General features: G+C 54.4%; 2 protein-coding genes across 7 annotated transcripts in view; one reads left to right on the top strand and one right to left on the bottom strand.

Annotated features, from left to right (window-relative positions):
- The window catches only part of PTK2B (protein tyrosine kinase 2 beta), a 115734-nt gene extending 100412 nt beyond the window's left edge, over nucleotides 1-15322 (top strand). For 4 of the 5 annotated variants that reach the window (XM_084884385.1, XM_084884384.1, XM_084884383.1 and 1 more), the window contains exons 22-31: nucleotides 2153-2258; nucleotides 3415-3480; nucleotides 4646-4771; nucleotides 8996-9142; nucleotides 9352-9387; nucleotides 9776-9800; nucleotides 11443-11489; nucleotides 12184-12321; nucleotides 12582-12662; nucleotides 14228-15322. In XM_084884385.1, coding sequence (XP_084740511.1) covers nucleotides 2153-2258; nucleotides 3415-3480; nucleotides 4646-4771; nucleotides 8996-9142; nucleotides 9352-9387; nucleotides 9776-9800; nucleotides 11443-11489; nucleotides 12184-12321; nucleotides 12582-12662; nucleotides 14228-14443 — 988 coding nt within the window. In that variant the 3' untranslated portion in view covers nucleotides 14444-15322. The remainder of the gene's footprint in view (nucleotides 1-2152; nucleotides 2259-3414; nucleotides 3481-4645; nucleotides 4772-8995; nucleotides 9143-9351; nucleotides 9388-9775; nucleotides 9801-11442; nucleotides 11490-12183; nucleotides 12322-12581; nucleotides 12663-14227) is intronic. The other variant, XM_084884387.1, reaches the window with a different exon arrangement.
- Nucleotides 15323-16625: 1303 nt separating this feature from the next.
- Nucleotides 16626-26051, bottom strand: CHRNA2 (cholinergic receptor nicotinic alpha 2 subunit). 2 transcript variants are annotated; one of them, XM_084886428.1, is made up of 4 exons: nucleotides 26033-26051; nucleotides 25549-25593; nucleotides 23752-23861; nucleotides 18321-19609 (listed from the first exon to the last, which is right to left on the bottom strand). In XM_084886428.1, exons 2-4 carry the CDS (start codon nucleotides 25576-25578, stop codon nucleotides 18397-18399), a joined length of 1353 nt encoding a protein of 450 aa, XP_084742554.1. In that variant the 5' UTR covers nucleotides 25579-25593; nucleotides 26033-26051; the 3' UTR covers nucleotides 18321-18396. The 2 variants fall into 2 exon arrangements, with proteins under 2 accessions (XP_084742555.1, XP_084742554.1); XM_084886429.1 differs by lacking the exons at nucleotides 23752-23861; nucleotides 25549-25593; nucleotides 26033-26051 and adding an exon at nucleotides 16626-17391 and having other exon boundaries at nucleotides 18574-19650.
- Nucleotides 26052-26998: the final 947 nt, after the last annotated feature.

Here is a 26998-nt window from a genome sequence, read left to right as displayed (position 1 = left end):
CCTGTTTCCTTCGTGGCCAGCCTGACCTCCTCCTCCTCAGGGGATCTGACTTTGGGCATCTTTCAAGGCAGACTTTCCCTGTAAAGGGCCAGATAGTTAATATTGTGGGCTTTATAGGCCGTGCTGTCTCTGCTAGGAATGCTCAGCTCTGCCCTGCAGCTTAAAGCACCCATGGGCAGTATGAAATGAATGCGTGTAGCTGGGTTTCAATGGGACTTTATGTGTGGATGCTGACATGTGACTTTCATATAATTTTCCGGTGACATGAAATATTTTTTCTCTTTCCAATCATTAAAACACTTATAAACCATTCTTTGTTTGGGGCCACACGAAAATAGGCAGTGACCAGACTGGCTCACAGGTGGTGTCTGCTGACTCCTGACTTAGGGAATCTAGTGCTTAGTTGATGTGAATACTGCAACTTCAAATCCTATTGTTAAGATGCTGGCTTGTTTTTAGGGCAAGAATAGCCCCTGGAAACTTCCTTTGGGATGCTGGGAAGGCCCAGGCTGGGGCACTGGGAATGACACTTTGTAGAGGCAGGCGGCAACCAATGTGCAAGACCCCACTTAAAAGGCCGTTCGGATCCTGCCTGCCCCTGTATTGACTCTCCCCATTAATTCTAGGCTCGTCTCTTGGCCCCTGATAAGAGAGACTTGGGAAACTGAAGGATACCAGGAGAAAAGTATTTGAAAGATGTAACTTGAGAAAGCAGACGCTCTGGGGTGATGAGTTGGTGGGGGGCTCTTAATTCATTCTGGGGCTTGCGAACCAGGGGGAGCTGTGACGGGGTGCCTCTCCCTGGGCCCAGAAGCACAGCTTTCAGAGCACTGGACCAGCCCCCCCATCCTGGATGGAGCGAGTTGATGACTTTTCTAGTGTGGTCTGAAGGATACCCAAAGACTCCAGTGACCCCAGGATACCTCCCCCAAGCCCCAGCCTGGCAGTCCGCCATTAGGGTTAAGAAAGGATTAATGAGTGTTTCCCAATCTTCTGGGGCAAGAAGGATCCTTTTGATATCAAGATTTGAGAATTCCTCCCTATAATGTTAGTTACACTTCCGACTGTTAAAACAACTTGTTGATTGACAAAATGCAGCAAACTGTATGATCAATTTCTTATTACACACAACATGACACATATAAATCTGAAAACACAGTGTCAACTATTGTCTGGTCAGTAGTACTGTTAAAATGATTTAAAAAGACAATTTAGGTGACACACATTTACAGTTTGCTCAATACTCCATGAAGCAGGCAATCTCCATTTGCAAGGGTCAGAGAATTGCGAGATGGGGCAGAAAACAGGAAACTTTAACAGGATAAGGATAAGGAATAGGAGCAAAGAAGAGAAAAGCAGAAAATGAACAGGGAACAAGGGAGGAAGTGGAGAGCCCCGAGCTGTCTCAGTGTGTGGGGATCGGCTGACTAGATATACTGCATTTCTGGTCTCACAGAGCACTTAGAGGGCCACAAAAGCTATCTGAGTTGTGCTTTGCTGGGGTGGCACCCCAGAGTGACTCCGTCTCAGGCCTAGATACTTATTTCAATCATACGTAATACTTGGTCTGCAGGCAATGTGTGTGAGGTACACATGTGAGCATGTGAATTCATGGACCCTTAGAACTATTCCAGAATCCTCTCGGGACTGTGATTCCCAGGTTGGAAACGCCTGGATGGGGTGAGAAAGGCAAGAAGCATGCAGGTAGCCGAGATGGGAGAGATCCACAGCCCTTTCCCATCAGCACACAGCAGGAACGCGCTGATGGAACGTTTAATGGGAAAAGGGAGATGTAGAACCCAGGCCTTGGTCCTGACATTGGCTGGGACATCAGAAACGTAACGTAGGGGATCAGTGCCCGTAGCAGGCCCGGGAGGGCAAGAGGCCCGGGAGGTGGGCTGGAGATACACTTCCACTGTCCCATTGGGCTGGGACTATCTCTCTAAGGACTTTCCCCCACCTCGGATCTGCCCCTGTAATCCTCCCAGCCTCAGTGTGGAAGCAAGCTCAGGATCCACATTCCAGCCTGTCTCGGAGGGGTCTCCCAAGCCCACACTGCAGAAGAGTTGGAGATGGGACTTGGTGGTCATCCTCCGGGCCCTCCAGGCTTTGACCTTGTTTCTCTCTCCTGTCTGACCTGACCCCTTGGCAGTGACGTGTATCAGATGGAGAAGGACCTTGCTATAGAGCAGGAGAGAAACGCTCGCTACCGACCTCCCAAAATCTTGGAGCCCCTCGTTCAGGAACCCCCGCCCAAGGTAAGCTAAGGTCTGGTCTTCTCGGGCCCCTGATTCACAGCAGAGCTGGGTCCTCATCTGGCCACTCCTGGCCTGACCCTATCACTCCTCTCTCACAGCACAGAGTATGTGCCCCTGCAATTCTCCCAGCCGCTAAACCCAACCATCCCTCAGCACTGAACACGGCCCCTGCCCCATCGGCGCCCTGGAATCTGAGATAGCAAGTTAGCCAACCCTGCGGGCAACTGAGGCAGGGAGTCACCGGAAACTCTTCCCTTGAGAGGCTTGAGCACTTTTATTTCTGGCATTTTTTTAGGGACAAGTTAGATCCCCGTGAGGGCACCTGGATGCGGCATGTCCCTGGACCCCTTAGATACAGCCTCCATGACATCCGTGGGCTCAGGAGCCAGTGCCCTGCGCCACACCCTTAGGTGAAGGACGGTGCCTGTATTAGGCCTCTCGGGCTGCCGTAACAGAACTCCATAGGCCAGGTGGCTTAGACAACAGGCCTCTGTGGGGGTTGGGAAGTCCAAGATCCAGGTGCTGGCAGATTGGTGTCTGCTAAGGATTCTTCCTGACTCGCAGACAGCCCGCTTGCTGTGTCCTCTCAGGGCAGACAGAGCGAGAGCTCTGGTGTCTCTTCGTAGTAGTATAAGGACTTGAATCCCACCCGGGGCCCTACCTCATGACATCATCTAACCCTTACTTCCCCAAGGCCCTGTCTTCAAGTACTATCACACTGGGGGTGAGGAGTGGGGAGGGCTGCAACGTAGGGATTTGGTGGGGACGCCGATGTCAGTCCATAGCAGAGCCCTTTGCCTGGAGTGCCTTTCCCCTTCCCTGAGTCAGGGCTCAGCTCAGTTTCTATCTCCTCCATGAAGCCGCTGTGAGTGACTGAGCCCCCCGTGGCCTCCTACTCTGATGTCTGTGGCTCTCTCCACTGCTGTTTGGGAGGTGCTCCCACATCCAGAGAAGCTACATGCACAGAGATCAGTAACCCCTCCAGTTAGCGATGGTCCCCCTCTGTCCCTGCCCATCACTCAGCAGGCAATGGGCGCTCCATAAGTGAGAACTCTGTCCCTCAGCCTTTTCATTCTGAACAAGCCCACCCTGTCTCTGACCGATGCTCCCCTCAGTGAGAGACGGGGACTGACCTTTCTCCGCATTCTCTCTCCAGCCCAGCCGGCCCAAATACAGACCGCCGCCACAGACCAACCTGCTGGTGCCCAACCTGCAATTCCAGGTAAACACGACCAGAGGGCCAGGGAAGCTCGGGCCATGCCTGGTCTCAGTTTTTCCTGAAAGTCTGTTCTCGTGCTTTTGAGGAGCAGTAACCAACTGCTCAGGAATGGAGAAGGCCAGCTTTGGTACCAGAAAAGAATAGCACTCAGAGATCAAAGGAACCAAAAATGCAGTTCCTCCAGGCTGTCCTCAGCTAAGACGTGCCTGAAGCCCAGGGCACCTGGCCACAGTGTTTGCTGCTGCTGCTGCGTGTCCTGCCTCCAGCTACTCTCCTGCCCTCCTACCCTGAGCAGAGCCTTCTGAGAAGGAGTCTCAGGCAGTTGGGGACCGTTGATGTTCCCCTAAAAACTGAATTGCTCCCTGGGGCTCCCCACAGAGGTCCTGGCCAGAACCAAGGCGGCCATTGAAGAGAGAGAAGGCTCCTTCTCTGCTTCCCTCCCACGTGTGTCGTTACCAACCACGGAAGCTTCCCAGGCTGCAGGTCCCGTCTCAGTGTCTCCGTCCTCTCTCTCTCTCTCTCTCTCTCTCTCTCTCTCTCTCTCTCTCTCTCTCTCTCTCTCTCTCTCTCTGGCATCTCGGTCACAGGAGCCGGGGCTCCTCTCTTTTCTTCTCTCACATCCCTCAGCTCAGAGTCCCTGCTCCGTGCCAGAGCAAGCCCAACTGAGAGCCAACAAATCCTGTTCATTTAAGAAAATCTGGACGCAAAAGATAGAGGCAATGTCGCTAAAAAGAAAAGTTACCTGGTGTGGTGTTTAAAGTAGTGACTAAAGACACATCCGTGGGCTGATTCTGTCTGTCAGTGTGTAACATGACTCTGAAATATAACGCTTCTCTCAGGAGCCCTGAAGGAGGAGACGCGTACTCCGCCGGTCGGTAGCACGCGTGGGCCCATCGCGTGCAGAGCCGGACGGGAGGGCTGTGTGATGAACGGGAGGTCGCAGCGCCCGTGCTGACTCCTAGCCAAGAGCTGTGTCTGTTGCTCTGCCGTGTCTTCCACATGGGGCCGAGGACTCGCCCATGTCACACTTTTTATTAGGTCCCAGAGAGCAGGCCCTGACTCGCCCCTGGTGCTCATGCATCGTTTCTTTGTGCTGAGTGTGTAGCCGCCAATTGTCTACCTTCGTGCCTTGTCCTTGTGCCTGTGCTTCTCTGCTTCTCCTGAATAGGTCCCCGAGGGTCTGTGTGCCAGCTCGCCTACGCTCACCAGTCCCATGGAGTACCCATCTCCCGTAAACTCGCTGCACACCCCGCCTCTCCACCGGCACAATGTCTTCAAGCGCCACAGCATGCGGGTAAGAGGGCTCTGCATGCTGGGTCCCCGCCCGGACGGAGGAGGCTGATGGAGGGGAGGTGCCTGGGACACCGGGAGCCCCACAACCTCAGCTCAGGAGGTGCCCTCTTGCTTCCATGCTCCGGTCAGGCCACTGAAGGAGGGGCTCGGTGACTCTCTCTGTCTCCTTTGCAAACACATCGGGGGTTGGGGGCCAGGCCAGGCTCTGCCCCTGAGGACACTTGCTGAACCTGGACCTGCCCTACTCTGGGGCTGGGGCAAATGATGCAGAAGCTCCCCCTCTCCGGTGACCTGGGTGGAGTGAGGAGTCTTTTGGGTGGAGGACAGCCAAGCCCGTTGGCACCAGAGAATGAAAGATCCTGGGGGTTTTGTTCTGCTCTGCTCTTCCTGCCCGGTGCCCTTGGTTGTCAGTCTCTCTTCAGGCAAAGGAAAGGCTTCATTGTGGCTTCCGTTCCTGCTGCTTTTGCAAACGTTGCTGGTGTTTGGGAAGGAGCTTGGGGGCTGGTGAGGGGCTATGACCCCCGCTCCAGTCACCTCTTTGCTGTAACTGCCAAGATGGGGCCCTGAGTACTTCATGGGTTAGCACCTGGTGGTCAAGGTGTGCCCAAAATAAATAAATAAGGGCACCGTGGCTTGCCCACTTGTCACTCATCATCACCCATTGCTCCGTCAATACGGATGCCCCTGTGGCTGCCATACACATTTAACATTGTTTACCAAACCGGGTCCTGCTCTGCGACCAAACAGACCGAAGCCATTATTATTTTAGCTCTCACTCTGGTTCTATAGGCGTGACATTTCACGTTCCGTGTACGTGACTCTATAATTTTTTTTTTTTTTTAGAAAAAATGACATGATTGTTCCCATCGATTTAGAAAATGTAGGGAAGTACATATGTCGATATATTCAGTGCCGTTATTTTTACTTGGGTAAAAAATTTTCATATGAGTAATATAACTCAGAACGCTAGGCATCAAGATCTATTGTGGACTACATTTCCCCGTTTATAATTTAAACAATTTATATCTTAGCACACACTTAACAGTAATAAAACTGCATTCTGAAGTGTGCTATGCAATTTAAGCCGTGTTCAGTTCCTCCACCCTCCTGCCCTGGACTCTTTATTCGTAATTAATTGAGTGTTAGTGAGTTCTGCTTTACAATGTGACCTTTTAGAAAGAAGCTGTTCTGCCTGCGTGCGGGGCGGCATTGCCTTTATCTAAGCTGCTTCCCCAGGAGGGCTTTGTTCATTTCCGTAAAGACAGGCTGTGCAGCAGGGAAATAAAGACCTTTTGTGTCAGGGGTTTACAAGGACTCTCCCTAAGGAAAGTCTGCCTAAAAGAACATAATGAATGTCTCTTAAAATAAACGAAAAGAGGTTAAAAATATGAACTCCATTTTATGGGTTACATCGGAAACATGGATAAAGCCCCATCCAGGTGGATTGCTGAAAAGGTATAATCGGCTCCCTGCAAAGCATTTGAAAGCATTTAACAAAAATCGGAGATGGTTTTCGCATAAAAAAACAAACAAACAATTTTTCTACGATTGCCTGACTTACCTAGGAATCTGTGGGATGCTACACCAGAATGGGAGCAATCTCTCAACTGAAGTTTAAAATAATAATAGAAATTCAATAAGCCACACCCTTTGCAGGAATGATTTGCAGGGAGCTGCCCTAGGTGCTGAAGGGAGACCCAGGCGGCTCTGTCTTCCAGAAGCTGGCAGTTGGCCTGAAGAAACAGGCCGGGTGCACACCTATCTGTCATGCCAGCCAGAAAGCTGTGAGTGGCACACAGAGACACAGCAAAAGGCACAGCGGGAGTTCAGAGAGGAGAACTCCTCTCGAAGCTTCTCTGTGTTACTGGCCCTGGAAGGATGGGTAAGATTTGGACAGGAAGAAACCGGGATGAGGGAGCATGAAAGAGGCCGAGGTATCAGGAGGAGCCAAGATTGAGTGACTGGAAACCAGAGGGGAAGTGCAGGAGCTGTTTGGATAGAGTAGAGGAAGAGTGCATGGAGGGGTAGAAATAAGGGTGGGGGTGGCCAAATTCTGGGATGTTCACAGCTTGTGGAAACATTTAAAACACCACCAGGACCTGATTCCTTTTAAACAATGTAAGTAGTTAGTGCCTGAAAAGAATATCTGAGGTACGTTTCAGACAAGTAAGCCCTAAAGAGATTCAATTTAAAAAAAAAAATCTCATTTTCTCCTTGAATTTGATTATGAAATCGTAAGACATAGGAACAGGTCTTGGAATGTATCTTACAATGTTTTGTAAGACATTAACCAGGCCTGGGGCCATTAGAATGGTAGGTGCTTTCTTTTAACACTTACAGATTACATGGTATTCACTTGACTCTGGTAACTCCTCCTACCAGGATTATTTCTAGGGACAAATTAAACCCTCAGTCCTCACATTTTTCTTATGCCTGGGGATTCCTAACTATAGTCAAATGTTTGGTACTTGTCTCTTTGCTTGTCACTCTTTGTCAGTAGCCTGGATAACCAGACATCGTGTTTGCAGGTGTTAACATTTAACTGGGAATATTTATAACCTTAAAATTCTCCCATTTGGAGCAGTGTCCTCTGAGAAATAAATCTTACTTATTTTTAATAATTCTATGATTATAAAATGCTCCTGTGTCCTGAAATTTGCTTTCTTAAAGTCTAAGTCAGTAGCTCTCAAAGGAGGCTGATTTTGCCACGTTTGGTGATGGCTGGAGGCATTTTTGTTACGAGCAGGGTGTGTGTGTGTGTGCGCTATAGGGTGGAGTTGTGGCTCGGCAGCCTACAATGTACTGTAAGTCCTCCCCCAGTAAAGATCTATCTGGCCCCAAATATGAGTAGTGCTGAAGTTGGGAAAAATGGTCTAGCTATTGTGTACCATGGCTACCCTCCCAGCCTGCCACATAATAGTTTCTTAATAAATAGTTGTTGAATAGAAAAATGAACAGAGAATAGTTTACCAAGAAATCAAAGCTGTGGGAAGAAATATTGTTAGAAATTGAGAGCAGTAATTGGAATTGAATAAGCACGAGGAAAAAATGTTCCAATATAACTAACTCTCTTATGATATTCAAGTGTGTTTTAGAGGATTCAGTGAGAAAAGTATTTTTAGAGATTTGGCAGAGATTCCTGCTTGCTAAATAGATAGAGAGTGATTTTTAGCATTTTATGCAAGTGACCTGTATGTAAACTGGCCACTTCAAAGGCAAGGAGCCGAGGGGCCTGCTGGCCGGATGTCCTAGGGAGGTCCCGCCCCTGGCAAAGGCCCCCCTGGGCTTGATGCAATCCAGCAAACACAGTAACACTCAGGGAGCCAGGGGCAAGGTGTGCAGCGGAAAACAAGTGGCACCACAATACGTAGAAGGGGCTGAGCAGAAAGTTACACAAATGAACCCTGGGGAAGAGTGAGAGTAAAGCAAGTAAAAAGAAAACACACAACACCTTCTTTTTGGGAAAATAGGTAAAACTATGAATAGGTTCCAAGTCTTCCAAAAGAGTTAAAACGAGGGTTGGATCAATAAAGCTAGGAGATGGGTATTGCATATCTCTACACTTACGTTTCTTTTAAATTTTGTTCTTCGTCTCTTAGCTTATGCATTTCTTTAACCTGTGGTTAAACATTCCAAACTATTATCTCAATAAAAAGTGTGTTTTTAACAAAAAGACTTGATCAATGGGTGTGTCGTCAGGAGCTCCTTTTCTCAGGCCCCGTGGGCCCCACGGTGGGGCTCAAGGCAGCCCACTGCCCCTGGGAGCTTCCAGGCCTGCCCCAGGGGTGCTTGGGTACAGAGAAGTGCCCAGGGCTTTCCAGGGGGCTGGTTTTCACGTCTAAATTTATTAAAGTGACAGCGACCACGAACAATACCAGCTGAGAAGAATAACATGAGGGCAGTAATTTGAAAATAAAATTGTCTTCACCGATCATGTAATCATTTGCACACAAGGCATGTTAACACGTGTTCTGGGTTTGGCATTCCGCTGCAACACAGGCATGTACCTGGGGCTGACTGTGACCCAATAATAACTGCATATATGGCTGTGAACTTAAAAGCATCGTTACAAAAAAAAAACCACAAAAAAAAAACAAAACAAAAAAAAGGACAGTGGTGAGGCCAAGTCTTGAGGCTGCACAAGGTTCATCAGAGGACTGTCCCTCCGCTGAGTCTGGGTACCAGGCTCACAGTGTCCTCTCCTCTCCCCCTGCTGTCCTCCCAGGAGGAGGACTTCATCCGACCCAGCAGCCGGGAAGAGGCCCAGCAGCTGTGGGAGGCCGAGAGGGCCAAGATGCGGCAGGTCCTGGACAGGCAGCAGAAGCAGATGGTGGAGGACTACCAGTGGCTGCGGCGGGAGGAGAAGTCCTTGGTGAGCAGCCTCCGGCCGCGGGCGGGGCGGGAGGCCTTCTCAGCTGCTGAAGACAGTGTGATAACAGTGTGCTGGGAGAGGTGTCCACGCCACCGTGTCCTTTTGTGTCTCCTCGGCCTCCCCAGCTGACCCGTGTGAGGGCTCCCCCTGCATTCCTGGGGCTTCTAGCTCTGGAATGCTAAGTGCTTTGCTTATTTCCTCCCCTGCAGGACCCCATGGTTCACATGAATGACAAGTCCCCGTTGGTAAGTCGCCGGGAGAAGTCTCTGCCTTAGAGGGAAGGCCTGGGAGGTGCTCCTGGGCAGCAGCACCCCAGCTCCAGGCCCGGGGGCTGCTCGTCGCCCCTTTTCTGCCTCTCACCTTGGGAGCGAGTCTCTTCTGCCCTCTGACCTCCCCGAGGACCTTTTCCTGAACTCTCACTTGACCTACATCCAAGTCCCCTCAGCCCCTTGGGAAAGAGGGACACACCCCCAGGTCACTCTTGGTCACGAGCTCCCCAGAGCCTCCCCCTCCCATGGCCACGATCTCTAAGCCTCTAAATACACTGTTGAGGGGGGCGCGGAACAGGTCAAGGGGGGAAGTGGGTGGTGCCCAGAGCCACGTTAGTGATCAGTTCGCTTTCCTTCCTTCCAGACCCCGGAGAAGGAGGCCGGCTACAGTGAGTATTGGCGTCCTTCCTCCTGGCGCGAGTGCCCACTTGATACCTTGTGCTGAGCCGCCATCCTTGCCCACGGCCACTGCGGAGAGCGGCAGCGTGCACTTGCAGTTTTTTGTTTTTTTTAAAATATATTTTATTGAGTTTTTACAGAGAGGAAGGGAGAGGGATAGAGAGTTAGAAACATCGATGAGAGAAAATCATCAATGAGCTGCCTCTTGCAAACCCCCCACCGGGGATGTGCCCACAACCAAGGCACATGCCCTTGACCTGGGACCCTTCAGTCTGCAGGCCGACGCTCTATCCACTGAGCCAAACTGGCCTTGGCTATGCTTGCAGTTTTGAGAAATGTCTGCCTTGTTTTCACTCAGCGTGTCGGAAAGGCTGGGTCCCAGAGCTGACATCCACCCCATCCCCCCTCATTCCATCTGTCACCCTCTGTCCCCCCTGCCCACTGGGACTCTCTCTCTCTCTGACCCGGGGTCCTTAGTCCTCTTTCCAGTTTATCTCCTTCTCACATGTCTTTGGAGGAGGTGATGGGTCTCTCTTGCCGCCCACCCCTCAGTTGTTCTGTAGGAGGCTCCTCCTGTAGGGAAATAGGGTAGTTCCGCTGGCCTCTCTCCCATGATGCTCATCTTCCCTGGGCCTGAGGGATGAAGGGGAGAACGATGGTGGCCAAGCCATCGGGTCTCCCCAAAGGCCTCTGCTGGAGTGGGGGCGGGGGAAGGAGCCAGCAGCATGACAGGCTCATCTTCATCATCCTAGATGGGTGGGGCTGATGATGGGAGGTGACGGTGGCAGTGATGACGGAGACAGTAGTCACAGAGAACGAAACACAGTCCACACACAGACGCAGGGGTAGCTTTCAGAGGTCAGCCTGTTTCCTCTCACGGCAACGCTGAGATACAGGTTATCATTACGCCCGTTTCACAAAGGCCGAGAGACCATGCACAGGAAGGTGAAGTAACTCACCCAAAGTCACACGCCTGCTGGTCAGCACAGCTCAGAGGGGAGCCCAGGCGGTCTGGCTCAAGGAACCCTCTGAGCAACCCCCTTATTTGCAGATGGAAATTAAGGTCCAGGGCGTGTCAGTGAGCCGCCCCAGGTCACACAGCCAGGCCTCATGACTTCCGCTCCGGGCTGGCTCTCCCGGCGGCTCCGCAGGGCTCGGTGTGTCTTTGCTTCTCACAGTGGGGCATGGATAGTGTGGCTCTTCTGCCGTCTCACTCCCCTGACTCCACACATGCTCCAGGCAGACCCCTGGGGACTCCTCACACACCTGCCCCGTTCGCTGCTGCGGAGGCACCAGGCCGGGGCCTCCGCGGCCACCTGCTGCCTTCACAGAGGGAAGCTCGTTCCCCGCGATTGGGATTGCCGAGGCCACAGGGTGCGCTGGCCTCTCAGGGCCGCTGTCCAGGCCGGCAGGGCCGGCACTCCTCGCAGTCACTCCATCGCTGCTGCGACTTGGCTTCTTCTCTCTGTCAGAGGACAGCCGTGCTTGTCCCTGACTACCGGAGGGCCGTCCTCTGGAACTAGAGTCCCGTTTCTCCAGATCCTCCGGCGCCGGAGGGGAGGGGGGTGGCTTGGCTCTCAGTGGGCGCGAAGGGGAGGGCCAGGGTGCTGAGAACTCTCCCTCCTTTTGCAGCGGAGTTCACGGGCCCCCCACAGAAGCCGCCGAGGCTGGGAGCACAGGTACGTGTGGGCTCTGTCTAAGCTCCCCGAGACTGAAGACTGCCAAGATTTCAGAGCCCCCCCCTCCCCCCCGGAAATAATTTAGTCCAGTGTCCTCTTGAGGCCCAGAGAGGGGAAGTGCCTTGCCTAAGGCCACACAGCGAATCTATGAAAAAGCAAGGAAGACCAGCCTCCTGTCTCCCGTGTCTCCTCCCCAACCTGAAGGGACAGCCATGGGTCCTGCCCCGGGAGCAGGAGGTGGAGGCCTCTGTCTCCCGGAGCATCTCCCTTGGCGTTCAGCACCCACATGGCTCCTGCAGCAGCACGGCTGGGTGCTGGCTCTCCTCACTCGGGAGCAGCGGTTCTCAGCCGTGGCTCTTCGTTAGAATCACCGAGGGGCTTTTGAACACACACACACACACACACACACACACACCCCGCCCAGCCTCCATGCCAGGGGATGGCTCAGTGGCCTGGTGTGAAGCTGGCCACCAGGATTCTGTAAGGCTCTCGGCCAGCCAAGTCTGATGTGAGAAGCACTGCCCGGAAGCAGAAGGGAGGGGTGCCCCCCCAGGACCCTGCACTGCTCTTTTGGGGAAGAGTCTTTTCAAACTGGGCCGGTGGCTGCGTTGGCACCTTGAGTGCCCGCCCAGGAAAGAATGGCAGCATCCCCCTGACTCCAGACATTCCCCTCTCCCCCCCCCCCACCCCCCAGTCCATCCAGCCCACAGCCAACCTGGATCGGACCGACGACAAGGTGTACAGCAATGTCATGGACCTGGTGCAGGCTGTGCTGGACCTCAAGAACGAGCTCAGCCAGCTGCCCCCCGAGGCCTACGTGGGGGTGGTGAAGGTGAGCGCCAGGGGCAGAACTGGGACCGGGTGGTGGAGGCTGCGCATCCCAGCCCTGCGAGGAGGGGCGAGGGCGGAGCTCCCTGGTGGGGCCCGCAGGTGTCTTGATCCAGGAAGAACCCCCTTAGCTCAAGGTGGTCAAAGCCCATTGAGTCCTGGGAAGCCTCGGAAGGCAGCTGCCCATCAGGAGTGCTCTCCCAAGGGGATCATGGCTTCCTCCGCAAGCAGAAGCTGACCGGCGCCCTGTCCTTTCTCTCCCAGAAGGTGGGCCTGAGCCTGCGGAAGCTGATCGGCAGTGTGGACAGCATCCTGCCTTCCTTACCGGCGCCGTCGCGTACGGAGGTGAGCGTCCTTGTCTCGGACAGAGCCCCTGGCTCCCCTTCGCCTCCACCTGCCCCAGCAGAGGTTCACCCGGGAGGGTCACGGGCCCCTGGGCAGCCTCGTTGCTGCCTGCCGAGCCTCAGCAGGGGCCTTGACGGCGCGTCTGAGCTTGTTCCACGAGGGAATGAGTGGGCGCCCAGGGCCCTGGCCGGCTTCCTAGGGCCAGTTTCCCAGTTTAGGTCTCAGTAGCTGCAGGGACATCGTCAAGTGTGAGGACACACGAAGGGGGATGCACCTTCCCTCTCGCCCCTCCTGCGGTCCTTGATCTAGTCCCCTCCCTGCTAAAGTGACGGCAAGTGTGTTATGGAAACAGCAGTTCAGGTTGCTTTTGCTGGCCATTGAATCTCACTTTTTTTTATTTAAGTGAGAAACGATCACAGAACGCTAACATAGGAGGCTTGGCGCTCTGCATTGAGATGGTGCCTGTGGAGGCAGAATAACGGCCCCTCAAATCGCTCCCTGTCCTAGTCCCCCGAATCCGGGACTCTGCTACCTCCTTGGCAAAGGGGACTTTGCAGATGTGACAAGTTAAGGGTGTTGAGGTGGAGAGATGGCGCTGATTACAATGTAGTCACGGGGCCCACATAGGAGGGAGGCAGAGCTCTTGTGAGAGGCCGAGACGGAGGGGTGATGAGAGAGTAGAGGTGGGAATGATTTCAGGTTTGGCTGGAAGGGTGCACAGGCCCAGCTGGACAGGCAGGGACAGAGTCTCCTGGGAGCCTGCTGGAGCACGGCCAGCCATTACCTCGACTTTAGCCCCGTAGGACCTGGTCCAGACCTCCGACCTCCAGCACTGTGGGAGGACACTCTGTGTGGCTTTAAGCCACTAGGTTGGCGGTGCTCCATCACCGCGGCGATAGGAAGCCCAGTCCGTGCTCTGACATCTGTCTGTCTGGAAACCAGACGCAGGCCCTGAGGAAGCCCACGGCCCCTGAACAGGTGACCACCGGAGCCCCCAGTCTGTGCTGCTCAAGACAGCACAGTGTGAGGAGGGGGTTCCCGGCCTCCCTCTGGGTGGCAGCAACAGCCCACAGAGGAGCCCGGGCCGGGCTGTGCCGTCTGACATGAGAGCACCTTGCCCAATCACTCATGTCACCCGATAAACACCCTTGAGTGCTGAGCTTGTGCTCAGAACTGAGCTAAGCACCGGGCACAGGTCAGTAAACAAAATCCCACAACTCCACCCACGGTCCCAGAGCCGTTGATTTGATGATAGGCAGCTCACAGATGGATAAATGCACTTGACCTCAACCATCCGCTCGAACATTGGGCCAGCACGAGAAGACACTGTGATTAGAGGAGGGCCTGTGGGGTTGGATCAGATGGGGCTGGCATGGGGTGGGCTAGGGTCTAAGGTGTCTACAATGTCAGTCCTTGGTGACTGGGCTCCGGCCCGTCCAGGGTCTTGCCCGGCCCAGGTCTGGGTCTGACTTGTCCCCAGAGAACTTCTGGCCGCTCCCGCCAACACCAATGTGCACATGCGCGTGGCTTAGGTTCCCCACCTCTCCTGTGCGCTCCTCCCACAGATCGAAGGGACCCAGAAACTGCTCAACAAGGACCTGGCAGAGCTCATCAACAAGATGCGGCTGGCCCAGCAAAACGCCGTGACATCCCTGAGCGAGGAGTGCAAGCGGCAGATGCTCACGGCCTCCCACACCCTGGCCGTGGACGCCAAGAACCTGCTCGACGCCGTGGACCAGGCCAAGGTCCTGGCCAACCTGGCTCACCCGCCTGCCGAGTGAGGGGCGGTGGGCCTCCCGCCCATGTCTTCGCCCCTCCTGTCATGTGCCGCCCTTGCCCCCGGCCCCGCCCCGCCTTCGGCCACGTGGGTCTTCTCAGGGGGAAGGCCGAGAGGAGTCCTTCCCTTGCCACTTTGCACGACCCCCCTCTCCCCACCCGACACCCAGACTGTGCTGCTCAGGCTGCAGCTGGACAGAGGGGACTCAGGGCAGTAGAAGCCAGGGGCGTGGCTACGAGGGCTCAGAGGGAGCACAGCGGCCACTGGCCATGTCCTTCTCCTACTGGCCGGGCCTGCTGGGGGTCCCACCGATGCCCCTAGTGGCCACGATGGCTTTATGCATGGACATAGCAGGCCATTTGGGAACCAAGCCATTCATTCCTCTTCCTCTTCCGCCCACGGAAGTGCCCCCGATGCAGAGGGGACCGAGAGGGGCTTTCTTTTGCCGAAGGGGCTGGTTGGTGAGATGAGGGCTGGACCTGGCTTTCTTGTACAGTGTATATTGGAATTTATTTAATGTGAGTCTGGTCTGGACTGACAGCCACGCACCCCTGGAGCAGGGACCTGGGACGCTGTCCAGCCACAAGCTAGTGGGAGCCCGGGCACAGGGCGCCGTGTGGCCAACGCGCCAGCTGTCGAGGAGAAGGGGAGTGGAGGCCACACGGGACTTGGACCACAATCCACTTGCCTCCTCGAGCCCACTTTTCTCTTCCTTCCTTATTTTGCCTCCTCCTCCTTCCTTCCTCTTTTCTCATTCCTCCCTTTCTCTCCCCTTCCTCACCGGCTTCCCCCCACCCTCCTCCTCTCTCCTGTTTGTGCAGATCACCCTTTATGTTCTTTCTATCTGCCTGTGGATGAATTAAAGTGTACTATTTGCTTTGTGGTTTGACCGCTTTGCTTGTTTGACCTGCTGTCAGTAAGGGAACACTGACCTCAAACCACAGCCCTCCCTCGAAGAAATGGATGGCGCTCAGCTGGGCAGAGATCAAGGGCTGCTGCCTGGGCTCATCCGAGGGGCACCTGGTGACACCCAGGCAGTGGGGTCAGACATGAGCCCCAGCCCCTGTGCCCCTGCACCTGACCAAGGGGACATTTCCCAGTGGGGTCCCAGGGCAGCCCCCCACACCCCATAGGCACGTGAGGATTGCCAGTGGAATGGCACTCTCGCACCGGGCATGCCCACAACCAGGGCTCTGGGGGAGGTTCTGGGGGTGCTGACAAGGGGTCCCACAGAGCAATGAACAGCAGCTTTCATTTTGTTTGATTGCTTTATTCACGTGCAAGATAGATGGGAGCCGGACTAACGTGGGGGAACATCTCGGCAGCAGGAGATCCAGGCTGGGGGAGCCAGGAGGGAGGGGGGGTGCTGTGTGCACTGAGGCAGGGAGGGGTCAGAAATCAGAATGGACCGCTGAGGGAGGTGGGGGGGGGGGTCTTGGGAGAGAACTGAGGAGCAGAGGCTGGGCTGAGGTGTGGGGGGGGGGTCTTGGGAGAGAACTGAGGAGCAGAGGCTGGGCTGAGGTGTCTTGGGTTTCCACTTGGTCTGTCAGGGAGCGGCGAGTGGGGACTTTGGGAGGAGAGGACCCCAAAGGCCGAAGGGAAATTGGAGGCTCTGCTCTGCTTTCTGCCTGGGGTCCCCACACCGACCCAAGAACCCAGTGCCCACATCTTTGGCTGCTGGGGACGTGGGTCTAGATGGGGCGGGGGCGGGGCCTGATCACTGCAGCCAGGGCCAGGGACTGTTGGATTCCGAGGTTCGAGAACAGACTGCTCAGAGCTGGTCAGAGTCGCCATGGGGCTTTGGGAAGGACGGGGAGGGCCTGCTGGGCAGGGAAGGGGTCCTGGGTCCCGCGTGTCTGCATGTGCACAGCAGTCTCGGGTTCAGAATAATCCCCTCACTGCCCTCAGCCTCTCCTGAGGGCCCTATGGAAGGAGGGAGGGAGCAGGCTGTGGGCTTGATGTGGCTCAAAAGTGGCTCCGGATGGCCTGTGGTTTGTCCACATGAGTTGAGAGGCAGATGGTGCCCTGTAGACAAGGACCCTCAGCCTCTTGGGGCAGCTGGTGCTGAGCCGCTTTTCGGGGGTGGGTGGGGAGGGTGGAGGGCAAGGCTAAAGGGGAGGGCATGTCTCAGGACTCACTGGAGCTGGGTGGGCTGGCTCAGTACCAGCATCCAACCATACACCCTCCTCCCTCTGCCGAGGGCCCCCCTGCATTTCCCCTCCACTGCCCTGCCTCCCCTCCTCCCCTTTCGGAAAGCCTTCTCCGATCTACTGTCAGATCTGTGGTCTCAGACTCTGAACCCCTTGGTCTACCTGGTTCAGACACCCCAACCCACCTTCCCAACCACCAGCCTCTGCTCTCCACACTGGACCAAGCCCACACTTCAGGCTCATTCCAGAACCCACAACGTGCACCCTGCGGCGCCTTCTTCCCCCTCATCCCAATGACGCCTCCTTTGAGGTCTGTGTTCTGTTCCTCTTCACCTGCCCCCAACCCGCCCCTGCCATCTGCTCCCCCTGCTCGGCCCTCCTGTCACTCATGTCTGTAGAGCTCCTTCAGGGGACGCTCACGAGCTTCACGTCGTCAGCGCCGCAGCATCGCCTTCTGCAGAGCAGCTGCCTCCTTTCCTGCTCCTGGGCATCCAAATACAGCTCCAGGCCCAGGAGCATCTCCCCACGGAGGGCACTTCCGCCAAGTGAGTGGGTCCAGGAAGTCTTCGGTGGCTGGGACGCCACGGAGAGGCACCCGCAGTCACGTGGTGTGGACCCCAAAGGTGGACTCTAGAGGCGGCAGCAGACACGGTTAGTGGAAGCCAGGGACGGGAAATCAGATCATTCCGGCCAGGAGCGGGGGCAGGAAGAGACCCACGGTCCCCAGGATGCAGACGATGATGAACAGCCAGAGGAAGATCCTGTCAATGACCATGGCCACGTACTTCCAGTCTTCTTTGACCTGCAGGGGGAGGGCACTCAGAGATAGGCCCTGGCCTTGGAAAGGGGCGGGTCCCACGCAGGCCCAACCCCAGTGAAAATGGCATGGAAACAAGGGGTGCCTCAGGGAGACCGAGAGGAGCTAACATGGGGGCGAGTGTGGCATAGCGTTGTCTCAAGACTCAAACAATATTTTCCTAAGTGATTCCTGCCCTGTCCTGCCCTTGACATAGGCCAGAGCTTCCCCCCCCCCCCCCCCCCCCCCCGAGGCTCTCAAGTTCAAGGTGAGAGAGGCTGGAGGAGATAAGCAGGTTCTGGGACCACCCAGGGCCCATAGTGGCTTAAACACACCACCCCGTACTTACAGATGGGGAAGACTTCACTGCCCCACATTGCCCCCGCAGCCCCCACTCACCCACCTACCCTAGAAAGTGGAGAGAGGGAGGGGAGGGGAGGTATCCAGGGAAGGTTGGGGGAGTTGGGGGGGGGCGCTTTGTGGGTTTGGGGCTCACAGTGCAGGTGAGTGGATCTGAACTCATAGCTGCTCCCAGATTAGATCATGATGAATGTTTCTTATCAACTCTACAAGGCCACCCAGTAATAGCCTCCGGGCCTTTCACCCTCCCCTGGGTTGTTAAGAAGAATTCTGTGATCCTGGGGAGTGGCCGACTCACCTAATAATGCCGGACATGGCAGAGGCCAGGGAGGGGGCCCACCTGGTGGACAGTGAAGCTCACAAAATGTCCAGGGCCCACAAACGAGGAGGAGGGAGACATCAGGACAAAGGAGGAAGTAGCAGCCTGATGTGTGGTCGCTCGGAATGATACTCCTGTGTGTTCCCGCCCGCCCGCCCCCCCCCCCCGCCCGCCCCCCCCCCGCCCCCCGCCAAACAAAACAAAACAAAACAAAATGAGGCAATGGTGAGAAATGGCGGAGTGGCGTGAGAAACTCTGCACCTGCGATCCCTCCCTCCATCTTGCTGCCTCCCAGTCAGGCTTCACTGGTCTGCCACCTGCCAATTCATGTCTTAAGAGCTGCCGACTAGACATTCTCCCTCACTATTTATTTCCGACCCCCAAGGCCATGACTGAGGGTGATGGGTTCTCTCACGGAGGAGACTGGTTTGGCCCAGCCAACACCCTGAGGTAAGGAGATGCCCTAGGCTGGTGGGGCCACCCAGGGGAAGGGCCCGGCCCCAACTCACTGAAGAGTCAGCGTCCTCAGACCGCAGGTGATCAGCAATGTAGAGCACGCCTTCCAGTGCCTTCTGCAGGCGAGGTGACAGCAGGAGCCCACCCTTCCGCAACGGGGCCTTGGCCTTGGGACCGGAGACCCTTTGGTGCAGACCACCATGGCTGTAGAGGACATCCATGGAGGAGGATGACACCCATCTGTCCTCTTCCTCCTCCTCCTCTTCCTCCTCTTCCTCCTCCTCTTCCTCCTCCTCCCCCCTCTCCTGCGCATCCATGTTGGTCTCCAGCCAGCAATAGGAGGGGTCGAGCTTCAGATCTGGGGAGCCCTGGAGCTCCAAGGGTGGCAGAGGCCGTTTCATCAGGAGCCACCGGGACACGTGGCTCAGGAAGGCCCCTCGCACCCAGCGGGGCATGTTGTGGGTGCGGGGGGAGCGGTGGTGGACGTTGAGGACGAAGACCGTGATGACGATGGACAGGGTGACGAAGATCATGGTGAAGAGCAGGTACTCGCCGATGAGCGGGATGACCAGGGAGGTGGAGGGGATGATCTCGGTGATGAGCAGGAGGAAGACCGTGAGCGAGAGCAGCACGGAAATGCACAGAGTGATCTTCTCGCCGCAGTCGGAGGGCAGGTAGAAGACCAGCACGGTCAGGAAGGAGATGAGCAGGCAGGGGATGATGAGGTTGATGGTGTAGAAGAGGGGCAGGCGCCGGATGACGAAGTAGTAGGTGACGTCGGGGTAGATCTCGGCGCAGCAGTCATACTTCTTGGTGTTGTAGGTGGCGGTGGCGTTGATGATGGCCCACTCGCCACTCTCCCAGTAGTCCTGCAGGTCCACCGTCTGCTCCATCGGCTGCAGGTCGATCTTGGCCTTGTCGTACGACCAGGAGCCGAACTTCATCTTGCAGTTCTGCTGGTCGAAGGGGAAGAAGGTGACGTCGATGCTGCAGGAGCTCTTGTAGATGGCCGGGGGCACCCAGTGCACGGTGCCCGAGGAGAAGAGGTGGGCCTTGGTCATGTGGTTCACCACAAACGCCCCGTCGGCACTGAGGAGAAGAGGGGAGCTGGAGGGCCTGGCACACCCCACCTGCCCAGACCAGGCTGCAGCAGGGGGACCCGACCACAAAACCAGGCTTGGCCAGGTTATTGGGTTTTAAGCCAGTGTGTGGCTCCCCAAGCACACTGCCATTTATAGCTATGGGGCTCTTTCAAGCACTGTTACAATATTTATAACAAAGCAGAAATATTGAAGAATATAAAAATATTCCAAGAATGTCAAAAACAGCCACTATTAACATTCTGATGTTATATCCTATATAATAAAGAGCTAATATGCTAATTAGACTGAACAACAGAATGACTGTCTGGATGAAGCCGGGGCTGTGAGGGGTGGCCAAGGCTGCGAGGGGCTGTGAGGACCTACTCTTACACGAATTTTGTGGATCGGGCCTCTAATATATATATATATATATATATATATATATATATATATATGTATATATATATATATATATATATATGTATATGTATATATGTATAAAATAAAAGGCTAATATGCAAATGATTGTCATGCTGTGACATGTAACAACTGATCAGCAGGGACCTGAGGTCACTTGGCACCCGGCGGGCTTGACTGGGGACCTCAGGCTGCACCGCCCACCTGGTGGGGCTTGACAGGGGACCTCAGGCCATGCTCCCCACGTGGGGAGCTTGATAGAGGACCTTAGGCCACATCCCCCCTGCCCCGGTGCCTGGCTGGGGGACCTCAGGCCACGCCCCTCACCCCAGCACCAGGCCGGGGAACCTCAAGCTGCATCCCCTGCCTAGTAGGGCTTGATGGGAGACCTCAGACCGTGCCCCAGGGTGGGGCCAGCCAGGTCTGGGTCTCCTGCGATTTCAAAGCACATAATGGTGGGCAGGGACTTGACTCTGAGTCCTGTGGCATGCCCCAGACTCTGACAGGAGGGAGATTTTCATATACATTTTACTAATTTTCTTTCATCTGTGACACTTCTATTAGAGAAAGGGCAAATAGCAACATTAAAATATTTCCTCTAATTAATTCCCTTTTAATGTGCATGAATTTTGTGCACTGGGCCACTAGTATACATATAGAATATATTGATAGAATATGAATATAGAATATAGAATATAGAATATATATTTTTGATTGCCCTATAGATCATATATATATATTATATGTTTATGGGGTAGTCTAGCTTGATTTTTCTGTTTGTGTCCATTTACTCGTTTAAAGTGATTATTTATGAGTGCATTTTCTCCCCCCAAGCAAATGGTAAGGACCTCCACTGGGGGTCACACCTTGTCCACCTGGGATCCTGAGTAGCTTGCTGAGAAGAGACCCAACATCTTTGCTAGTAAAGGAAGGTAATTCTTGGATGCCATCCATTTACCGTGCATTTCTGAGCCAGCATCACCCACTGGGCCTACACGGAAGCTGTGGGGACAGTGTGAGACTCAGCCTGCCCTGAAGGAAGCAGGAGGAAATGGGATACAGCCCCAAGCACCCACCCCCCAAGGGAAGCGGTCTGAGAGCAGCACTCCGAGGGCTGTCTGAGCTCTCCTCAGGAACTGCGTGGGGAACTCGCTTCTGGCTGGAGCGAGCAGGGTCTCCATGAAAGCTGCCACTTGAGCGAGGCCCTGACTGATGACAGGACTTGGTGGGAGATGTGGTGGAGAAGGTCCGAGCAGAGCATCCTCCAGAACAAGGAACAGGAGGCGAAACATAAAATCCATGGGGTGTGCGTGGATTAAAGGGGCAGGGCCTGCTGCGTCACCGAGCGAGGCATCTAAAGGCCCACCGGGGCTCTGGAAACACTGCAATTGGGCGCCTGAACCCCTGATTCCCTCTAGGAGGTGGCACAGTGTTCTGCTCCCTAGTCCTATGTAATAAAAGCGTAGTATGCAACTTGTCCCCTGGACCCGGAGTTTGACCAGGGGCGGGGCCGGCTGGGGGAAGGGAGGGAGTACCCTGCTGGCAGCCAGCACTGCTAGGGACCCTACCAATGCATGAATTTCATGCACTGGGCCTTTAATCTTTAATAATTCTCAAGGTCAATCCTAAAGGCAGGAGAACCAGAACATGCAAGAAGAGAATTCTTTCCCATGGAGTCATTCCAAGCTAGAGATTAGAAAACCGGAACCTTTAAAAAACAAAAAACAAAACAAAACAAAACAAAAACACTGGCCCAGCCAGGGGCATGGCACAGTGGCTGAGTGTTGCCTATGAACCAGGTCAAAGTTCGATTCTCTGTCAGGGCACATACTGGGGTTTCAGGTTTGAGCCAATAGTGTGCGGCATGCAGGAAGCAGCTGATTCATTATTCTCTCTCATCATTGATATTTCTATATCTCTCTCCCTTACTCTCTGAAATCAATAAAAAATATATTTTTAAAGAAAACGCTGGGAATTTTGAAAGAGAATCACAGATCAGGCAAAAGTAAAAAAAAAAAAAAATTTAAAGGCATTGTGTCATCACACATAGTCACCACTAGATGGCCACATGCCCCCTGTTTTGAGGAAGGAGAGTGTGATTTCTTTGATCTTCCTGTAACCCTGGAATGGGGTGTTTCCGACGGGGAGATCCTTCTTCAAATATAAGAATTTGGTTTGCACTTTTGTCCTATCGTAACTGGACCTGTAATATTCTGGTAACAAAGACCAAAGCCTGATTGGCAATCCTCAACCCCCAGGGCATCTGTGATGCTGAGGACTTGGCGTCTGACCTGTGCCAGAAGCACATGAAGCCGAAGGTCTTGGGTACTGGCTTCAGGGCACAGAGATGTGGGGGAGGTGTCTGTGATTCTGGGCAGCTGCAGGCCCTGGGCCCCTGCGGTGTGGCCTCCCGGTAGCCCATGCTGACTGTTCACAGAAATGGCTCCACTGAGAGGCAATTTTTGTGGCTGCTCTCCGATCCAACCGGAGACACCAAACCTCCCAAAGTGTATCTTTTCCCTTTGTCTTATTGTTTTTAAAAAACGGTGTTTCCAAAGGTGGATCCAACGAATCGGGAAATGCCTGGCGGGATTGGTTTCCTGCCTGCACAGCTTCTAACATTGAGATGCTACTGAGTGTACTGACATTTCCCGAAGGAGTGGGAGGTCACCATGGAGGCGATGAATGTTATCCAGAATTATCTGGCCACAGGACCATTTTTTCATGTCTGTTCACATCTCCAGGTTTTCCTGAGAGCCCCACTTTAGACAGCATCCCATGTCAGATGAGCACAATGCCAAATACCTTTTCATTTTAAACTCTAGCCTTTCCAATGAAGAACTACCTGTGGCCAAACACCATTTGTCCTTCCCCTCCCTCCTCTGTTGCCGGGCTCTCTAGAGACCATCTGGCCTTGTCCTGGCTTCTAGTCATTATGCTCAAAGTGTGGTCGTGTTTGGTCTTGAATACAAGGCAACTGTAAGTGATACGATTTTTGAAAATACCCAGGCCAAGGGAGCTTGCTGCCTTCGAGGGCGGTAGGTACCCCAGCCGCTGCTTACCTGTTCCAGCCACACTGCCATCCTGCAAGAGCCCAGCCTGAGGCATTGCTTTCACAGCCCGCACCAACCGCGCTTTGCAAATAACAGCGTTGGGAAATCCGTATCCCACCCGCACAGCACCAAGCACTGATACACGATAGGTGCTCAGTACATTCGGGTGTGGGTAATGATAGATCCTCCCTTCCTCCAACTGATGGACAGAGGTAAACACCTGAGCATTGAACCACCAATCAGCATCTGCCAAATACCCCAAGCCCCCAATTCCTAAGTCCCTAGGTCCCTAATCATAGGCCTTACATGAAACCACCAATCAGCATGTGCTGAGTGCCCTAAGCCCCGTCCCCTATCCTCCCCTTAAAAAGGTGCTTGTACCCCGGCCCTCGCTCTCTTCCGCTCTTTCTCTGGAAGCAGCCAGCAGTGGTACCCTTCTCTTCAATAAAGCCTGTGTCCTGGCATCCCGGTCTCCGGCCCCTCTCTATTTCATCTTTCAGGTAAGAGAGCAATACGAAAGAAAGAAAGGCCTCCAGAGAAAGGGTCGGAGTAGGAGCCAGTGATAGCAAAACAGGACTTCGGAGGAGGACGTACAGGTGAGACACAAGGGGGCGCGCTTTCCCAGTCCAACCCACAAACTCCTCCCAGGGGCCCCGCCCAGGCCCCAGCGGCCTCCTACTTGTTGTAGAGGACAATGTCCGGGATCCAGATCATCTCCGAAGGGACCCGGAGGGACGTGATGTTGCCGAACTCCGCCGGGTTCCAGCGCAGCTTGTAGTCGCTCCACTCCTGTGCGTGGGGAGGGGGGTTAGGGCTGCTGGTGCCGGCGGGGAGGAGGTCTCAGGGCAATTGTGGGGCCGCCCCGGACGCCCCAGCAGCCGCGTTCAGGGTCACCAGAGCTGGTCACCCAGCCCCACCGAGAGAGGGGCTGGGGCTGGGAATTGGGAGTCTGGCCGGACGTGGCCAATCTCTCGCTTTGCCCAGCTCTCATGTTCAGAGTCCCGGGCACACTTAGACCCTAAGTCATCCTAGTCCCGCTTCTAGGCATCTTCGTTCTGCTCCCTAGACGTAGCGGAGGGAGAAGGGAGGACTTCACTCATTTGCAGTAACATTTTTTTTTTTTTTAAGTATTACAATTTACAGGGTTTTTTTGTTTTTGTTTTTGTTTTTTGCACCTGGGCAGGAAATGCCAAAAGGTGGAAGTATTTCTCCATTTCACAGATAAGGAAACTGAGGAGCAGAGAGGTAAAAACCTGCCAGAAGCTGAAACCGGTTTGGCTCAGTGGTAGAGCGTTGGTCTGTGGACTGAAAGGTCCCAGGTTCGATTCCGGTCAAGGGCATGTACATTAGTTGAGGGCACATCCCCAGTAGGGGGTGGGCAAGAGGCAGCTGATCGATGATTCTCTCTCATCGATGTTTCTAACTCTCTATCTCTCTTCCTTCCTCTCTGTAAAAAATCAATAAAATATATATATATTTTTAAAAAAAACCTGCCAGAATATACAGCTAAGAAAGGTTAGTATTATTGACTCTCTGAAGTTTCCTCTAAGGCACTGTCACAAACGGTAATTACATGTGGACATGCGTGTTTGTTGATTTAATGCTCCTGTAAGGTCCATAAAGACTGGGACAACATCTGCATTTCTAGCACCTGGCCCCTGGTAGATGCTCAATAAATGAATATCCCAGCAATGAAAAAACTCCCAAGTTGTAGGGTCCTATTTCTGGGAGGGTTTCCCGTGTCCCTTTTGGACCTAAAAGGAACAACCACTCCCAATAGAGAATGACTGGCATTAACATACAAGCCTGTCCTTGCCTCATGGGGGCTTATAATCCTAATATATAAAAAGCCAGGGTCTGTCACCACCAAAACAACCATACGAATGACCGAACAGCAGGCTGTGTGGGGGAACCAGGCCAGCAGGGGGGGAGGGGAGAAGGGGGGGCAGTTTGGGGCTACCAGGCTGGTGGGGGCAGTTGGGGGTGACCAGTCCAGCAGGGGAGGGAGTTGGGGATGATTAGCCCTGCAGGGGGGAGCAGTTAGGGGCAATCAGGCAAGCAGGCAGGTGAGCAGTTAGAAGCCAGCAGTCCCAGATTATGAGAGGGATCCCGGATTGGAGAGGGTGCAGGCTGGGCTGAGGGGGACCCCACCCCCCATGCACAAATTTTGTATATCGGGCCTCTAGTAATTAAAATAATAACCACTACCATCTATAAAGTCAACTTTGTTGGCAGCACTGGGGCTTGAACCCTGCCTCCTGGTCCATGGGCCATTTTGCTTTTGTGCATTTGCACTAAAACGGCGCCGTGTGGGAAAAGGCCCCATGCGTGATGCCGTTTCCCCTCTAGAATAGTCGTGTAACATTTACACAAATGCGTGAACCTGGGGAGGGGGGGATCCAGGGAGGAGAGGAAACTGGCCCGTCAGAGGAAAAGCCCTGCCCTAACTCCTGCCTTCACCGGGAGGGGCCCTCACCTGCTTTAGCCAGACGTTGGTGGTCATCATTTGGTTCTTCTCATCCTGGCCAGGAGGCAGTGGGAGAGAGGAGAGGAGAAGTTAGAGCGGCAGAACCAGCCCCAGAAGACAGGGAGACCTGGGGGTGGGCTGACTCAAGCCCCTCCCTCTCCAGAGGGCTGTCTTACATGATACAGCAAGCCCAGCCCGGCCGACACCCTCCAAACACTGTGGCCCTCACTCACATTCTTCGGGATCACACAGGCCACTTGGGTCCCCTGGGGTTGTGTCCAGTGAACGAGCAAAGCATCTAGACAGCCCACTGCTAACTCAGTGTCCTCCCAGGAGGGGCCCCAGGGCTGGGAGGGAGGTAAGCTCTGATTGGGGTGGGCTGGGGATGCACAGGGACAGGCGCTGGAGCTGAGGGGGGAGAGAGGACCCCGGGAAGGGGTTCTGTGATCTGGGGGCTGGTCCTTAGGGCTCAAAGGCGGTGGGACAGCCATACCACATCGATGAGCTGGGCTATGGACAGCCCGAAACGCACGATGACCACGTCCGAGGAGTGGGGCACTGGCCGTGCCCAGCGGTTGTAAGCCCTGAAGAGGTGTTTGAAGAGGCGATCCTCGGCTTGGATGTGGGGGGCTCTGTGGGACACTGTGGGACAGGAAGGAAGAGTGGGGGCTCCAGGAGTCCATGGTGGTGGCTGCCCAACTCCCTCTCCCATCAAACCAGAGCCGCTCAACCGCACGCAGCCTCAGTTTCCTCATCTGTAAAGTGGGGACGCTCTCCGGAACCTATCTCACAACACTATTGAGGATTCCATAGGACAATGCAGGGGTCGGCAAACTCATTAGCCAGCAGAGCTAAATATCAACAGTACAGCAATTTCAAAAGATGGAAATTTCTTCTGAGAGCCAAAATTTTTAAACTTAAACTTCTTCTAACGCCACTTCTTCAAAAATAGACTCGCCCAGGCCTTGGTATTTTGTGGAAGAGCCACACTCAAGGGGCCAAAGAGCCTCACGTGGCTCGCGAGCCTCGGTTTGCCAACCACTGGGATAATGTATATGCGGACTTAACAACCACACATGGTTGGAACTCAAGAAATGTCCGTTGCTCTTTGACTATTCTCTCCGAAGGCATGGAAACAGTGCTGAGGAGGGGTGTCAAGGCCGAGGAGTGAGGAAGAAGTCAGACCGAGAGACCGAAGTGCAGCCCGGAACTGAGGAGCTCAGGGAAAGTGTCCCTAACCTGTCTGCTGGGACTCTCCGTGTCTGTTCTGTGGACAGCTTCACCTCGTAGGTTCTGCTGCCTGAGTGGGTGGAGGCGAACATCTGGAGAAGCACATCCATAGCAGCAGTCGCCATGTATCCAGCGTGACTGTATTCCAGGCACCAGTCACAGCCTCTCATCGCATGGGGATCCTTCCAGCCCGCCTGGGAGGGTCACAGCACGACTGACACTTGTGGAT

This window comes from Pipistrellus hanaki (assembly GCF_964339955.1).
Source record: "Pipistrellus hanaki genome assembly, chromosome: 5".
Lineage (NCBI taxonomy): Eukaryota > Metazoa > Chordata > Mammalia > Chiroptera > Vespertilionidae > Pipistrellus > Pipistrellus hanaki.
Note: the sequence above shows the minus strand (reverse complement) of the source record. Positions and strands in the feature narration are given on the sequence as shown.

Coding starts and splice junctions, on each gene's coding strand:
- CHRNA2 (XM_084886428.1), bottom strand. CDS start 25,578: ATGATGACCACCAACGTCTGGCTAAAGCAG. Junction 23,862..25,548: donor CCAACGTCTGGCTAAAGCAG/GTGAGGGCCCCT, acceptor CCCCACGCACAG/GAGTGGAGCGACTACAAGCT. Junction 19,610..23,751: donor GACATTGTCCTCTACAACAA/GTAGGAGGCCGC, acceptor TCTTCTCCTCAG/TGCCGACGGGGCGTTTGTGG.